Below are 18,988 nucleotides of genomic sequence, written 5' to 3'. Positions count from 1 at the left end.
GTATTGAAAGTAGCAAGGGAGTGTTCGAAAAATTAGTAAAGAAAGAAGAACTGAAGTATATACCATTGTACAAATTTAATCAAGATAACATAGAGCTTCTGTTTGGGTATATAAGATCAAAATTTGGCTGCAATAATAATCCAACTTGCAGGCAATTCACTTCTGCTTTTAAAAAAAATTCTTGTTCATCAAGAACTAGAAATTAATAAAAATGGAAATTGCTCGGCAATAGAAAACTATAAAATCCTTGTATGTTCTTCACACAAAAATCCAACAGAAGGCATAAATAAAAGTAGCCGAAGAAATTTCATATTAGAAAATGAAGAAACAACTCATAATGATAATATATTGGCTGAACATGATTACTGTCTTTCTTCATATTTTCGGCCTAGTGAATATTTAGAAGAAACTATTGCATATATTGCGGGTTTTATTGTTCGGAAAACAGAACAAACAATTTTCTGCTCTGAATGCATTGAAGCACTTTATTCATTAGAAAAAAATTAGAAATTGATAGATATAAAATCTAGCGGAGGACTTATATTTCCTTCTTGGGATACCATTAAAACATGTAAAGAGACTGAGATACTTTTCAGAAGATATTTGAATATGTATCCTCTGTCAGAAATTAATACTTCTAAAGTCAAAACTATAATTACAGATGTTTTAATTAAATGTCTTGATGTAAACATATTTGAGAGTTTAAAAAATCATGCTCTGGATACTGAACCCGAGCATAATCAAGTATTCTATTTAGTCAAATGTATTTCTACACAAACAGAAAATACGACAGGAATTCACAAAACTGGTATTGTTTAAAGGGCAGTAAGCAAATTACCAACTGCATTGAGATTTTCTTTGAGTAATTTACAGTTTTTATATTCAGATGGAATTTGTCTGCATTCTGTTTCACAAACAGAGCTTGTTATGTCTTAATGAACTGCTCATAATTGAAGTTATGATGTAATATACCATACTTTTATTTGTTTTATTTATATATGTAATTTGAAGTTTCTATGCAATTCAATTTATCATTTCTATAAATTATTGTAGCTTCATTAACAACACAGATATTTCTTCCTTGAAAACTTATGTAGTTATATCCTGTTATTTTTTATAAAATAATATTATGTTATCAGCTAACTAGTAGTTACATATATCTATCATTTGTGCAATGCTTATAGTAAATTAGAATTTTACTATTGAATAAATTACTTTTCATGCACACAAAATTTTCATAAACTGAGATAACCTGATTATTTAATGATAGAAATATTGCATAACTTGTATATTCTATAACTTGCATGTCTTGTATATTTTATAATACAAAATAATGTTTGTATTTGCATATTTTATAGTTTTTATACATGATTTTTTCTTATGGAACTATACATGTTAAATAAACTTTTTTTTTTTTTGAATAAAATAAAAATGCTTATGATTAGTTTTTTATTTTTGAACAAATCAGCACCAGTCAATCTTTAACAGTGAAATCTTAATGTAAAAGTAGGCAAAGTGCTATTAGAATTCCTAATACATATGTCAAATAAATATCATTTGACTTAAATATGTATGAAATAAATGTAAAAACTTGACTGAACTTCCTAGCAAAAATTGACAGATAAAATGAACTAATCATAGTTCACAAATTGAATTACTTTGAAATGCAGAGGAAAAATATATGTACAAAAGGACTGATTCCCTTAAAATGAGTTAAATGAGAAATGCATTATGTAATTACATGCCATCTTTAATGAATGCTAGCAATAAAGGTATTGTGAAAATAAATAAATAAATACTCAAACCATTAATTGATTATATTTTAGTTATTCTAAATATATACAGGTATAATTCTCAATTTTCCATGTTAGAAATACTACTTACGTTTTGAAAAATATTAAATTGCATGAACAATGATAAAAAATAATATTTAAATTGTGCATTGTTATTTTTAAAACTCCCACAAATTTCACCCCAAATTAAATCCTGTTATTAAATATTTACTTGAAGAGAAAATAAAATTAAATACATAAAATATGACTTGTGATATAATATGATCACACCTTTAAAATAACGCGTTTTCTTTTTCACGATGAGCTGACCACTCCCCCTTCCCTTGTTTACTTACCGTTTTGCTTTTACAACTCAGTTAATTACGAGTATAATACTCAAACCATTAATTGAAGAAAAATCTGAGAATTATAGATGTTTCTTCGTGCACGTCACACCGAGAAAATACTCAAACTCTTTGCTGACGGCTTTTCAAACGCACATTTCAATTATTCTACTTATTTATGCACGTTAAAAAACATTCTTTTATATGGAAATAAAATCCGAAATGTAGACATTATTTCAATGTAACCATTCAGTACCTTATAACCCTCTCACGTCTTCACATAAGAAATCAGAAAACACACTCAAAACTTCAAACAAGCTGACGTTTAACCTCACTTCACATAGTAAGGGAAGCGTTTTCTTGCCCTCACGAGGCGCGGCTTATTTGCTTCCCCCGGCTTCACTCAAGGCCAACTAGATATCTACAGGCCTGCTCCAAGCTGATGATCACATGATCTGACGTCATAATCTTAGGCTTTCAATTTTGTATGTTGAGCTTGCTTCGCCGTATGACTAGTGCTAGTGAGATAATTGTTTACATGTGTTTTTTCTTCTGAAAAATTTTGTATTTTACCGGAAAGTAAGATATTATATTGTGAATTCGAATTTATAAGAAAAAGTGTGTTTTAGAATGCCAAGAAAGTGTAGTGTACCTAAATGCCGATCAAATTACGATAGCACTACTGAACATATGTCCACTTTCAAATTTCCTTCGGATCCTGTACTCTCTCAGAAATGGATAAAAAATATTAATCGCAAAGATTTTGTAGCTGGCAAACACAGTAGTGTATGCATTAAGCATTTCGAAGAAGAATTTATCGTTCGAGAAGATAAAGCTGTTCGTGATGATGGGACGGTATTAGTAGTTCCTAGAACTATTCCAGCTTTAAAAAAAGATGCTTATCCAACGATTTTTCAAAACCAGCCATCTTATTTATCGAAGAAACTTCCCACAAAAAGAAAAACACCGGAAGAAAGAGAAGCAGAAATTGATATTCGTTGTGATAAACAATTTGAACAGTGGAAAAAGAATGATATTATTAGCGATTTTGAAAACCTAATAAATGGTTTTTCAAAAAAAAAATAGATCTTCCCTCTTCATGGATATTCATTACCAAAGGTAAGATCTTTTGGCTATCGAAATTAGAATTTTTAAACTGTCCAAAAGTGCTTGTATCTTTAAAAATATTGGAAGATTTAAATGTAAGAGTTTTTTTCAATGAAAATGAAATTCCCATTGAAAAGTTCAAATGGATATTTGGAGAAGAAAAGCTATGTGATAAATGGTCTAAACTTGAGACAATGATTATCCATTTGGATGGTTTTTCTGCTTCTGATATTCATGATGACTGCAATTTAAATTTAGATAAAATATCAAAACTACTGTTGAAATGTGCAGAAACAGAAAATAACCCACATTCTGAGAAATTTAAGTTTTGTATGAACAGATTCAATTAATGCAAATGAAACAGCCTTTGTATAGTGCAGAATTCCTTGCCTGGTCTTGTTATATATTTTATTGTAATCCAAACAGCTACAATATTATACGTAACAGTAAGTATTTTATATTGCCTCATCCGTCATACTTAAGGAAGTTATCTCTGAAAATTGGCCGAGCAGATTCTGGATTGCAAACAAGTTACTGGATGTATTTGAAAAAAAAAATGTGAAATTTTAAATGATTCTGAAAAAATTGTCAATTTATTATTAGATGAGATATATATAAAACCACAAGTTTCGTATAAAAGTGGTCGTGTTTTAGGTTTTTCGGATAATTCACAGATGGAGGCCACAACTCTGCAAACATTTATGATAAGCTCTATATTATCAAAAAACAGAGATATTGTACAATGTTTCCTGTAAAAAACTTATCATCACATCAATTATTAATATTTACAAAACAAGTAATTGACCATGTACAGTCTTGTGGCTATCGAATTATAACTCTAATATCAGACAATAATAGAATTAACAGAAATATGTTCGAAATGCTTTGTGGTGGTGCATTAAAATCCTCATTTATAAACCCTACCATGCATAATCTTTCTATGTATATATTATTTGATACAGTTCATTTATTGAAATCTATACGAAACAACTGGTTCAATCAGAAAGATTCAAACCAAAAATTTTTTATACCGTCATTTGAAAACTCAAATATTGTTTACAATTCCAGTGTTCTACATTAAAAAAAATTGTATGAAATAGAAAAAAAATGATAATATTAAAATAGCTCCAACTTTATCAAGAAAAGTTTTATTTCCGTCTTCTATAGAGAAGCAGAATGTAAGTACTGCTATTAAACTTTTTGATGAAAAGACTTTAGCTGCTCTGCTAATTGAATCACAGAATAATAGAACTGGGTATGGAATAGATGTCTTAGGAACTAAACATTTTATTGATATAATTTTAAAGTGGTGGAAAATTGTGAATGTTAAACACTCTAAAAAGGCCGTACAGTTTCGAGATGTATTTATGCAGCCTATAAGGACACCAGAAGATAAAAGCTTAGAATATTTATCACAGTTTTGTTCGTGGCTTATATCATGGAACGATTTTTGCCCAACAACAAGAAACTGTAAGTCACAAATTGGGAAACTGTCAAAAGAAACCCAAGTTGCTCTTCTCCATACAACAGCGATTGAACTTTCAAAGTATTTGTTAAAAGAATTTAAATTACCTTTTATTCTTTTAGGAAAATTTCAGACAGATAACCTTGAGGGACGTTTCGGTCAATTTCGACAAATGAGTGGCTGTAATTATAATGTATCCTTACAGCAGATTATAGAGTCGCAAAGAAAACTAAAATTAATTAGTTTGCTTAAAATGCACTCTTCTGAGAAAGGTTCATTTATTTTACAACATTTTTCTTGTAATGATATTGAAGATTTTAATGATTATCAACTTATTGATAAGGAATTTGTTGATGTTTTGCATCAATCCAATGATGTTAATGTTACAGAAAAAGATATAATGTGTCTAATTTACATTTCTGGATATGTTTGTAGATCTGTATTGAAGCATATAAATTGTAATCTTTGCAGGAAAAAATTAATTCTTGACAAAGAATTAATAGTTGAATATTGTGAAGATTTTGCATACTTAGCTGCTATTGATCGAGGTGGTTTATTTTGGCCAACAGAATTTGTGCTTTTCATTAATACCTCTGCATTTAAAATATTTTCAATCCTAATATCTGAAATGTATGAGAAATTATATATTTCATCAAAAAATCAACGTTCTATATTAATAAGTCTCATCACAGAGAAAGTTGAAAACAGGATTATTTGGGATGATAGTATTTGTGAGTGTGGCAAATCATTGCATGATTTGTTGAAACGTTGTGCCACATGCATTTCCAATATATTGCTGAATAATTACTGTAAGGTTAAAAATAACAATTTAAAGGAAACCAATGACCAAAAAAGAAAAATGAGTAAATTAAATAATTCTGGAATTTAGGTGAATTTTTTACGTAATTTTAAAGTTAAATAATTAGTATTTGCAAACTGTGCATAATTGAGCCATGGATATATATATGAAATTACCTGATCGCGAAAAATTATATACCCTTTCCAAAGATGAACATTTCCACGTATAAAATAAATAAAATATCCAATAAAGAGAAAGATATGGCTTCAATTAGATAAGCTTTAAGATAAACAAATTGTAGATCATGATTTAAACGTAATTTTTACCAAAACTAAAGCAGAAGAAAAGACGAGCGAGAATAATGAAAAAATATTATGTAGTATGATGTATGAAATGATAGAAAAACTAAGTTCAATGGAGGCTCATGAAGTCTGGAAATTAGTTGAAAGATCCATCAATAAGAAAATTACGATGTTTACAAAAACTACAAAATAAGATTTTTGATGTAAAAACTGCATATTTAAATGGATACTTGAATAAACCAATTTACATGGAACAACCACCTGGATTTAAATCAGATTCGGACTGCCAAGCATTAATAGATTGGACAAAAAACCAAAACAAAGTAGTAACTCAAAACACATTTATCGAAATCCTTTGCCGTAAGCCAAAACAACTGGCTAAATCATGTTTATTTTTGTAGACCTCAAATAAGGGGCTACAATGATAAGCCTGTTTTGGCATTCATATTTCAAAAATTTGAATGGCAAACTTCTTGTTGATGTGAATTAATGATGTTTAACTTAATAATTAATATCTTATAACGTAATGATTTGCTGGATTTTTCATTGCTTAATACTGCATGCATCTTTTACTATTTGTCTATTATTAAATAAATTTACAGTGTATATTTAATCAGATGTTCTTTCATAAGAATTTTTTATAGCATGATATGGTGCTCATTGGTGTAGATTGCATAGTTATGATCTCACTTTACTTTCAGGGAATTTTATAATATATTTTTGGATATGCTACAAGATTTCTCGGCTAATCTTTGGAATATGGTAACAGGTAGTTTGGCGACATTTTGGTAAGGCGATAAAGGTTACTAGCTAGCAGTGTACGTGGATAAAGTCAAGAGTGTGCGACATGCCATTTTTGTGCAATTCTGGGATGTTTTTTTAAGTGAAAATAGGCCGACGTGTACATGGATACCATGCATGTGCAATTCTTAAAAACGCAGCAAGCAGTGGGTGATTCTGCACTTTCTCCCAATTTCGCACCTAATCTTCGTCATGATTAAGCACTTTTGTTCCATAAAAGTTCTAATATAAGCGTAATTAAATGTTGAATAAAAAAAATGCCTTTACTTTCAGAAAACAAAATGGCATCCAAAACAAAACTAGTAGTTTGCTGTAGCGGGGTTGGTCGCCAAAGTTCCGCCAAAAAATCGCCAAATTACCATAATCCAAAGATTAACCGATTTCTCGTATAATGTTCATGCTTTAAAACATCTTTAAAATAAAACTTTTTTTCTCATATACAGTCAAAAGTCGTTAATCCGGACTCGTCGGGACTTCGGCGATTCCGGATTATCGATTTTTCCGGATTATAGATCATCAGTTTAAATCTTGTAACACGGCATGCAGAAATTCTAAAATTAAAAATATGAAACCGTAATTTATGAAATAAAGAACAATTATGATCTAAAGGGTATCAAAATTTACAGAAGAAAAAAGCTTAATATTTATTTGTTTACTTTATTAAACATTTCTTTCAATGTAAGTTGTTTAAGTTGCTTCGTTTTATGTGATAATACTTTCTCTTTAATTCTATAAACACACATAATTTCTTGTTCAGTTACAAAGTTCCGCTGTTCAAGTCCCGTAATTGCTGTGCCGAGAATACCGACTAACTTGTCAATCGAAATTTTTTCGTTTTCACTAAACTCTCTGTCACCTTCTTCATGTCTTTATACATTTTTTGCAGCAATTCCACTTTTGTTTGATGGACATCGAAACATACTTTAGTTTTGTAGATCGTTTGGGAGCTCCAGCATCGAAAATTCTCTTTGATGTAATCGAAAGTTCAAGTTTACTTTTATAGCATTGCTCTTACAGTCTGCAAAAAAATAATAAGCCGGATCCAATTCGAAAATTAAGGAACAACACAATCATCAACATTAACTGAAAAGATAATTAGATAATTTTAGCTTATTCCGTCCGTTATACATAAAACGTGCACGCAAAAACGTATTCTGTGCTTGCGCACACGCATATGCACAGTGGTAAAAGGTCTTACGCGCATGCGTAAACGCCTATGCGCATTTGTCAACGCGGCGCATGAGCAGAAAGTTTTTAGCTTTGAGGTCCGGATTATAGATCATTCTGGATTATGGGTGTCCAAATTAACGACTTTTGACTGTATTTCCCAAAATGTCCACTTGTACGTTTATAATTAAAAAGTACCGGTACTTAACGTATTATCGCAACCAGGTCAAAATTCGCATAAATTGCGAAATTTGGCAACCCTACTTACGGCAACCCTACGTGTTATACGTAGTTTTGTAAAAAGAGCATGTGGAGATTCACAAAATTTTCCTGCATTTTCGTGCAAATTTTTGTAATTTATGAGAAAATAGCAGTGTACATGGATAAAGTGAAGAGTGTGCGTAATGCCATTTTTTTGCAATTCTGGGATTTTTTTAAGTAAAAATAAGTCGACGTGTACATGGCGAATACGGTTTTTAATCAGTGCTAAAAGCAATAGCCAAAAGATTTCCGCAGAAAAAATAATTCTGCAACTTATCCAATTCGAAACCGGAAGGGTTTAATTGCTATTTTATATTTTAAAAGAAAATAATATAAAAAAACTGTATTAAAAATTATCTGTAATTAATAAATGTACATTTTTTTTCTATTCATACTTTTTTACTCAAACATACAAATAGCGTCAAAACTTACGAATAGCGTCAACCTGGTTGCGATAATACGTAAGTACCAAAGTACCTTAAGATATTAGATTGAATGTTGAAACGTCATTATGAGAAAGAAAAAAAATTGGCTTTTGCTTCAATAGTATTGCATGTAAAATCATAAATGTAAATCAAAATTGTATTAAAATTAATATGTTTATGGATTTTGTTATGAAATATCACATATCTTTTTAATATTTAAGCAGTATAAATCAATCTAATTAATTTAAGCAGTATAAATCAATCTAATTAATTTAAGCAATACAAATTAATGTAGTAGTATGTGGTGTACAAAGAGTTTAAATATTTTTAAAAGAAAAAAAAAAGAAGAATGTCTAAATTAATTGAATACTAAGCATCTGTAAACTATATCGATGTTGGCATATAGAATGATATAGATGATATATTGTAATATCAGTGAGTCGTAGAAACTTATTCAAGTTTGAAGTTTATTTTTGTGGACCTCACATCAGAGTCTACAATAATAATCTTCCATTATTAATATTTAAAAAATTCAAATGACAACTTATTGCAGATGTGAAATGATAATTTCAACTGGCTAATCAGTATCTTATCCTATCGTAATGACTCAGGATTTTTCATTGCTTAATATTGTGATTTTTAATGAGATGTATTAAGAGTGTATTTTTAATCAGATTTTCTTTCATACGAACTTTTTGGAGCATGATATGATGCTCATTGGGATTGATTGCATAGTTATGATCTTGCTTTTTTTAAGAGAATTTGAAATATATTTTTGAATATTCTGTGTAATGTTTTTGCTATAAAACATCTTTAGAATGAATCTTTTTTTCAATATGTAGACTAAACTTCAGATATACTTTTAATATATTAATGTATTAATAAGATTTATGTATTTCACTTAATGTCCACATGTGTATTTATTATTAAAAAGCATCTTAGGATCTCTGATTGAATCTTGAAAAATCTTTATGGGAATGAAGAAAAGAGAGTTCATTTTGCTTCAATATCATTGCACCGAAAAATAGTTATAAAGCAATATTTTATTATATTAGAATTAATGAATTGATATTAATTTTATAATGAAATACTATATATGTTTGTTTAGTATTCAAGCAGTATAAATCAGTCTTCATAATTTAAGCAATATAAAATCATCTGAGAGCCTTAACATATTTTTTCATTTTATTACAAAATGAAAACATCTCATGTTTAGTTCATTACATATGTTATATTTTCATTGATATTAACATACCGTATAATTTTTATAAATAATTTTGTGTCCATTTTATTTCTGTATAAAAGTTCAGATATGTTTCAGTTTATTTAAATCAGCTCTGCTATATTTACAATATCAATCGAATCTTATTTTTATTTTCTGTTTGACAAATCGGTAGAACAGTATTTAGTATTTAAATATCCATCATTACGATGTAACATAGTACGTTATTATTCCTAAAATTCGAAATATTAGTTGTAAAAATTAATTTAACTTGACTTGAGTTTGAAATAAAACGCTGCGTACTACATAAATGAATCAGTCGGCTGCGTCTACCGAGGAACGATCGCCTTCGATTGTGACGTCACAAATCGGTGGAGCAGGCCTGTAGATATCTAGTTGGCCTTGCTTCACAATTCTCGTCTAGTCGATATTTCCGTGACGTCAAAAATTCAAAAGTGGGGTAGGGTTTGGAAATACCCGTCCATGACGTCAAAAATTCGAAAAGTGGGGTAGGGTTTGGAAATACGCTTCTCGTATTGCGACAGCAGAGATGCCATCTCCATGTATTCTAAAGCTCCTATATACCAGGCTGAATCATCAGGCATTCGCGCTCCCAAGTGGGAGATTTAATGGCGGCTGTCTAGTTACGGTGCAACAATTTTTTGTGTTTTTTTGTGTAAAATGGGCGGATGTACAGCTATTAATTGTTCAAATCATTCACGGAAAGGTCATACATTGGTAAAATTTCCTAAAAATGAAGAAAGAAGAAAAATATGGGTAAATAATTGCCGAAGAGACAATTGGAAACCTGGTCCAGGCGCTGAACTTTGCTTAGTAAGTATAATGTTAATTACGCCTTCATTTAGAGTTTATATCTTCTCTGATGTTTATAATGTGCAAGTAAAGTGAAATTTTTGTGTACAATAACCTGAGTATCTGCTAATTTCTGTAATAATAGCTATAATTAAATTAGTCTAGGGTTAATGTACCCGTCGCCAAACATCGCCAATGTAGATGTTTTGAATGTGGAAAAGAAATTTCTCTTCTAATATAAAGCGCGGATTTTGTTTTCCTGTGCTAATTGTGGAATTTATACTAATGTAACATGAAAATCATTAGCATATTGAAATTTATTAAATATAAATAATAATTTGGAAAGTCAAGATAAAATCTGAATGTTTGCTAAAGATATATGTAACATTATACTATAGTTGCAATATCGTTGGAATGATATATAATTTTTTTCTTTATTTTATAATCACTATTGTTAAAAAGTTAGATGAGTTGTTTATGCACGGTTCCCACTACTGTTTCTTGGTTAAAATAACTTCCAGAATTTTAACATTGACATCTGAAGTCAATAGAATAAATTGAATAGTGTGAGACAAAATATATATAATCTGACTTCAATAATTGCAAGGATTGTGCAAGTTTATTTATAATCACAGTATTATACAATTTGGCAATGGAGTAGAGATTTAGAAATGAATGCAGAACATTCAAATTAGTATTTTCTTGTTTCTAATATATAGAAATATAGTCTATTTTCCAGTATAAAAGTTTTACTTAAAAGTATGGGTAAGCAGATTTGTTTCATCCATGATCTTTATAATACTGGTATGAAATGAATGAATTTTAATCTGTAAACAATTTTTTGTTAATATTGAAATGCGTTTCTTTGGGTACATTTTTAGGCACTTGTGGATCATGTCAGACAACATGCAATAGAAAAAAGATGTCCGTGTGCATAAATTTTCCCATTGTGTTACTTCATTTTATCTAAATTTCAAGGATAATTCTTTTCATTTTTATATGGCATGTTATCAGTATAAAGGCTAGTGAAAATAAATTGGTATGTGTATCTGTTTTTGAAGTGTAATGCTTAAATAAAAAGATGGTGTGTGTTTCTTCATTTAAACAAAATTTCAAGGATAGTATTTTTCAGTGTTTGTTATTTCTCAATGTAAAGGGTAACAAGGGAAAAAAACTGGTATGGTATATCTGTTTTTTAAGCATGATAATTTTATTTATTTCTTTAGTGATGCATATATATAGAGAGAAGGTGTTTGGTCCAACTGAAGTTATAATAAATCTAATTTTACTAGATCTCTCCCTCCCCTCAGGTGTAGAAAATTTTCAAGTGCAGAAAGTTTATTTGCAGAATTAATTCATTTCTGATAAACTTATTATCATTAATATTTTATATAACATGTTATTAAGTTACACATTTGACTGTTGTGTAATAAAATTGTATTTAGGGCAAAAAATTAACTATAATTTTGCATCTGGTGACTAATATCATATGCTTCTAAGAATATTACTTTAACTTTTTCCATAATTTTTGTATTTCAGGAACATGAAACTGTTATTTTGATATACTTAAATAATAAAAGTGTGTATCTGAATCAATTAATGGATACAAATATTTTACAGTTATTTTTAGAAGATATTTGCCATATTGCTTCTAATAATTCATAAAGTATGTTAAAATATAGGTAAATAATTTGGTGCAGAATTCAAATTTAGGGTTTAAAATATAGTGAATCATAAGACTAAATGATTTTTATTGTCATGATTTGCCTGGGCTTAAGAATGTACTTTTCGCCCGGTGGAAATTGTCATCAAACTGTCCTGAACAGGCTTTTTGTTGATAATAACTTCCAGGCTTATCAGTACCTCCTTTTGAGTGGAAGGTATGCAAATATAGTACCCAATTTAAATTACATTGTGATTGTAATAATATTGTGTTATTAAATAAGTGATTATAATTACAATTTAGATAATTGCTTTGTAATTATATTACATTGTATCTGTGAACTCTTAATTTCATTACTTTATGCAATTATGTTGTAAGTGCATAATCTAATTGCAATAATATAATCTATTCACAATTACAAAATAATTATAAATGCAGTTACATCTTAAATAGAGGCCATTTTAATACTTTTAAATTTTTGCAAGATAACTTCCCATTAAGGTTCATTTGGAGGAAACTATGCAAATACTAAAAAAGAAGTTATGTTAAATTTACATATTTTGTACAGTAGTTTCTTGTTATAATGCTGTTCAATATATCTTCAATACTTTTGTAAATTTAACGACATACTTTGCAATCACTGTGGTGCTTTAAAAAGAAGTTTCTTAGTTATGCTTTCTAATAAGAATGGGTTTAAAATTAAGTATTATGTATAATAACTAGCAGTTAAAAAAACTTGACTGCATGAAAATGCTGTTGCTGTGTAAAATAAAAAAATAAGCTTTCTTTTATGCTTTGAAATGAATTACATGTGGTTAAGTCGTCCTTTTACAATTTAAGAATGTGGTTAACACACATTCTTAAATTGGACAGGTTTTATCTAAATTATTAGTATAAAATATATAAACTATGAATTATTTTGTAACATAACTCAAATTACAAAATTCATTCTATATACGTTCAAAGTTATTATCTTTTATGGAATAACGTGTTTTTTAATTTAGGTAAAAATTGGATTTTTAGAAGTATTACAAATACAATGCAACACAAAGGTGATCTGATTGAAGAGTAAGGACTTTTTATTACGGTTTCTAGTTCGTATTTATATTACATTTGATGAAAAGCATCCAAAACACAGAATGCTGTACTTTCTTCTTCCATATATGTTATGAAATATTTCACACATTTAAAAGAAAGTGTTTCTTCAGAATCTTGCACAATTATTTCCATATACTTCAGACTTAAATGACAACATATTCTTAAGTTATTTTTTTAGTATGAATTTACAGTGTTTTTATGAAAATTTTTGTTAAAATGTCATTAAGATAAATTTATTTGCACACTCTACGCTTTAACTATTTCCCCATTTGACACTATTGAAAGTTTTTATTCATATCTTATTTATTTTAGTCTGCAAACGAAACTGAAACATCTAAAGTTATTTTGAATATGTTTACAAAATATTCGCGAAATTTTTATTTAAGTGAAAACGTCTATATACTATTCGAGAATTAATAAATTATCCGAAAAGTTTATATGCGCTGAATGCCGCGCGTCTATAAAATAAATCTTTAAAAAAACAGCAGACATTCAGCCAGCGTGTGCGATAAACGCGCCAAAATTAGCAGCGCGTTCACTCCCTCGCCAAGAGAGAAAAGTTGGTGATTCAGCCTGGTTTAGAGGAGCCTTAATGTATTCTAACCTCCTTTGTCTATATACCTTTCCTCCGCACCTATGCTTGATTTTTCGCCCATCTGTGCAGAAAGACTTAGCGGGTGCAAAACAAGACATCTCTCTACTTTGCATGTGCCGTGTGTAAACAAGTCATTTAGAATAAAGAATTATTTAAACAATTATATAGTTATTGAAACAGGAAACGAACCTCGTGTGTCAGGTAGACAAGAAGCCATTTAGACAGTATGGTTTCTTACACAAGCAACTGCATATACATACCAGAGATAAAACTTGTGCATGATGGTCATATAAGAATGGGAAGTCATCTAAGAATTCATATGGAATTCTTAAACATGAATGGCATGTTTAAGGCATATTCATTGCACCTTAAACATGAATAAGTTTATACGTGCAGGAAAGAAACCTTATGTGTGTCGTATGTTATAAGTCATTTGCTCTAAAAGGCAATTCAAACAAGCATATGCTTCTGCACACAGGAGAGAAACCTCATGTGTCTGAGGTACGTAACAAGTCATTTGCTCAAAAAAGTCATTTAAACGAGCATATGCTACTGCACCCAGGAGACAGACCTCATGTGTGTGAGATATGTAACAAGTCATTTGCTCAAAAATGTGATTTAGACACACATATACATATTCACACAGGAAACAAACCTTATGTGTATGAGGTATGTGCGAAGTCATTTACTCAAAAATCTGATTTAAAGAAGCATATACTTTATCACACAGGAGGTAGACCTCATGTGTGTGAGGTATGTAACAAGTCATTTACTCGGAAAGATAATTTAAATAGGCATATGCTTTTCCACACAGGAGAGAAACCCCATGTGTGTGATGTATGTAACAAGTTATTTGCTCGGAAAGCTCATTTAAACAGGCATTTGCTTCTTCACAAAGATGACAAACCTCATATGTGTGATATATGTAACAATTCATTTACTAGGAAAGCTTATTTAAACAGGCATATGCTTCTTCACACAGGAGAGAGTCCTCATGTGTGTGAGTTATGTAACAAGTTATTTGCTGAAAAAAGTGATTTAGACAAACATATACTTATTCACACAGGAGAGAAACCTTATTTGTGTGAGGTATGTGCGAAGTCATTTACTCGAAAATCTCATTTAAAGAAGCATGTACTTTATCACACAGGAAATAGACCTCATGTGTGTGAGGTATGTAACAAGTCATTTGCTCAAAAATCGGATTTAAACAGACATATACTTTATCACACAGGAACGAAACCTTATATGTGTGAGGTATGTGCAAAGTCATTTACACAAAAATCTGATTTAAAGCAGCATATACTTTATCACACAGGTGATAGACCGCATGTGTGTGAGGTATGTAACAAGCCATTTACTCGGAAAGCTGATTTAAACAGGCATATGCTTCTTCACACAGGAGATAGACCTCATGTGTGTAAGGTGTGTAACAAGTCATTTACTGTGAAAGCTCAGTTAAACGAGCATATGCTTCTTCACACAGGAGAGAGACCTTATGTATGTGAGGTATGTAACAAGTCATTTGCTTGGAAACGTGATTTGAAAAGGCATATGCTTTTTCACACAGGAGAGAGACCTCATGTGTGCGAGTTATGTAACAAGTCATTTTCTCAAAAATATTATTTAAACAGACATTTACTTATTCACACAGAAAAGAAACCTTATGTGTGTGAGATATGTGCAAAGTCATTTACTCAAAATTCTGTTTTAAAGAAGCATGTACTTTGTCATACAGGAGAGAAACCTTATGTGTGTGAGGTATGTAACAAGTCATTTACTCGGAAAGATCATTTAAACAGGCATATGCTTTCTTCACACTGGAGAGGAACCTCATGTGTGTGAGGTATGTAACAAGTCATTTCCTTGTAACTATAATCAACCATATGCATCTTCACACAGGAGAGAAACCTTATGTGTGTGATGTATGTAATGTCATTTACTCAAAAATCTAGTTTAAAAAAGCATCTACTTTATTCACCCCAGAGGGAAACTTCATAAGGTAGCTGTGTAACAAATCACTTGGGTTATAGAAAAATTGGAAATCTCACCGTCAACGCATAATAAGAAGGCTAATGTTTTTAGTGGAAAAGTTAGATTAATAAGAACCTTTGTTTATGTGTGCAATAAAGACCTGTCCGTGCTATAAAGAAATGTCTTTGTATATGGTGTGTACAACTTGTTATTTCATTTTAATTCTTAAGAAATCATTTATTTGTTTCCACAAATGAAAAACCTGATGATTGTGAGATAAGTCACAAATTATTTTAACCTTACTCCTGATTTAGAGCAACATTTTCTTATAACAATGACTAAAAGTATAAAACATCATATAACAATGACTAAAAGTGTAAAACATGATATTCGAACAATGAAAAGTTAGACACTGATTATACTGCTCTGAATAAGATAATTTTATTGATGTCACATTCCTCCTTTTCAGGTAATGTCATGAATTGTTTGGAAGCTTGTAATCCTGAATATTTTCATTTGAATGGAAATTTCATTCACATTTTGTGCTGAAATTGTCTTTTCAATACATTTTCCAAAAAAGTACAGAATATAAAATATATGTTTTTGTGATATCTGTAGTGCTGTAGCTTTTTTAATGTTGAGAATGCTTAGGACTTAGATTTTTGCAAGCTTATGTGTTCAGTATCGAATGTTTAAAAAATTATTTGTGAACTGTTTACTTGATGCCACTATGCAGCTTGTAGTGTCTTTGAAAGAAATCGAAATTTCATGAGGAAGTAAGGTTTCTTTTTGTGGTATTTACGTGTTGATGCAGCCTGCTTAAAAAAGTAGCCGTATTTTCAGTATATGCCAAACTCTGGCAATATTGTGCAAAACCATTCTACCAGCAATCATTCTTATAATAATCCTTCAATCAAGCAGTTCTGTCATTTTATGGGCATTCTTTTTTGTTGCATTCCAAAGTCCAAGTGTTTTTATAAACATATCATGATATTTTTTGCCTTAGTTTTAAAATATGGCATTAGAGAAAGTGCAAGCAATTTTTCCACAATTCTGCAATAAAGTTTCTGTAAGAACACAGAAATTTGATGAAAATATTGTAAATGTAACAATGAGGAAATGCTTTTTCTGATTAGTGGAGTACTGAATGAACCCCATTCTCCTTTTTGTTTTGGGAAAAACAGATAGCTCTGTATTTGGGGAGAAGAGTGTAAAATTATAACAGAGATATTTGAAAAAGAATGTTTTATTTTTTAATTCATCACAAATTTCTTATTTTGTAATTCAAATTTATATTCTCAAGTATACTTTCTTTTGATATATAGATAATTTTTACCGATTTATAATAAATACCGACAGTTTCGGAATTTTTCTGAAATAAATGCGTGAAAACTACCAATTTCCATCCGATAAGTAACTTCTTCATCTATAAAAATCTTCTCGATAAGTAACTTTTCATCTATAAAAAAATCAAAGAATTGTGCTAAGATTACTGCTTTCATATATAATGGGTGGCCATAATTAAACTGACAGTGCTCACAGTGTTCTGTAGCCCAATCTATTTCTGAGAATGATGCCAATTTTGTAGGAAGATAAACAAGACGGTGGACAAAGGATTCCGCAAAAAAAAAAAAAATAGTTCCAAAAGTCACTGCTAGGGGAATATTTGGCGCTATGTAATAGAAAATAGAGTGTTAACAAATGCAAATCAATACGAAAATTACTTTGGTTGATCTTTGGATTATGGTAACTTAACGATTTTTTGGCAAAAATTTGGCGACCAACTCTGCTACAGCAACCCTCTTTTTTTTTTTCGCCGCCATTTTGTCTTCACTAAGTAAAGACGTGTTTCTTTTCTTTTTATTTACTCAACACTTTTTCCAACAATATACTAGCCGAATTACATTTATGCTAGAAATTTTATGTAACAAAACTGCTTAATCATGACAAATATTAACTGCAAAATTGGGAAAAAGTGCACAATCGCAAAATCCTTGCACGTTTTTCAGAATAGCACATACACATAAACCATTTACACATCGACTTATTTTTACTTAAAAAAACATCCCAGAATTGCACAAAAATGTCATTGCACACACACTTAACTTTATCCATCTACACTGCTATTTTCTCATAAATTACAAAAATTTGCAGGAAAATTTTCTGAATCTTTAACCTCGGTAAAAAGCACATATATGAAATTACCTGATCGCGAAAAAGTATATACCCTTTCCAAGGATGAACATTTCCACATATAAAATAAATAAAATATCCAAAAACTTTTACCTCTAAATTATCTATTATATTATAAATGTCACCAACAAATTTTTACCGCAAACATTAAAAATAGTTACAAATACTTAGTGTCAAATATTTAAATTATTTCCATACACGTTTACTTCAACTGAAACGTATACCAAATTCCTACAAACATAAAATTCACAAAATAACTATTATTTAATTAAAATATCACTAAATCATGTACACGTCGACTTATTTTTACTTAAAAAAACATCCCAGAATTGCACAAAAATGGCATTGCGCACACTCTTCACTATATCCATGTACACTTCTTTTTTGTCATAAATTAGAAAAATATCACGAAAATGCACGAAAATTTTGTGAATCTTTAAATCCGGTAAAAAGAACATATATGAAATTACCTGATCGTGAAAAAGTATATACCCTTTCCACGTATAAAATAAATAAAATATCCAAAAACTTTTACCTCTAAATTATCTATTATATTATAAACGTCACCAACGAATTTCTACCGCAAACATTAAAAATGGTTACAAATACTTAGTGTCAAATATTTAAATTATTTCCATGCATGTTTACTTCAACTGAAACGCATACCAAATTGCTACAAACATAAAATTCGCAAAATAACAATCATTTAATTAAAATATAACTAAACCATGTTCACGTCGACTTATTTTTACTTAAAAAAAATCCCAGAATTGCACAAAAATGGCATTGCGCACACTCTTCACTATATCCGTGTACACTGCTTTTTTCCCATAAATTAGAAAAATTTCACGAAAATGCATGAAAATACTCAATGTATTCTACTCAAACGTATTCCAAAATACTACAAACGTATAACTCACAAAATCACGATCATTAAATTAAAAAACACTACTTAAAATATAAGTAAGCACATACATTAAATTAATA

The 18,988-nt window shown here is 29.8% G+C and overlaps 1 protein-coding gene across 1 annotated transcript; it reads left to right on the top strand.

Moving 5' to 3' along the window:
• Positions 1–13,911: 13,911 nt before the first annotated feature.
• On the top strand, positions 13,912–16,417 carry LOC118204868 (uncharacterized). Its single transcript, XM_035377165.2, has one exon. It carries the CDS (start codon positions 14,243–14,245, stop codon positions 15,677–15,679), a length of 1,437 nt encoding a protein of 478 aa, XP_035233056.2. The 5' UTR covers positions 13,912–14,242; the 3' UTR covers positions 15,680–16,417.
• Positions 16,418–18,988: the final 2,571 nt, after the last annotated feature.

This window comes from Stegodyphus dumicola, chromosome 11 (assembly GCF_044657685.1).
Source record: "Stegodyphus dumicola isolate Sdum_Otavi_A_Nest chromosome 11, ASM4465768v1".
NCBI classification, from domain to species: Eukaryota; Metazoa; Arthropoda; class Arachnida; order Araneae; family Eresidae; genus Stegodyphus; species Stegodyphus dumicola.
The sequence above is the reverse complement of the archived record's forward strand: the minus strand, read 5'-3'. Positions and strand labels throughout refer to the sequence as shown.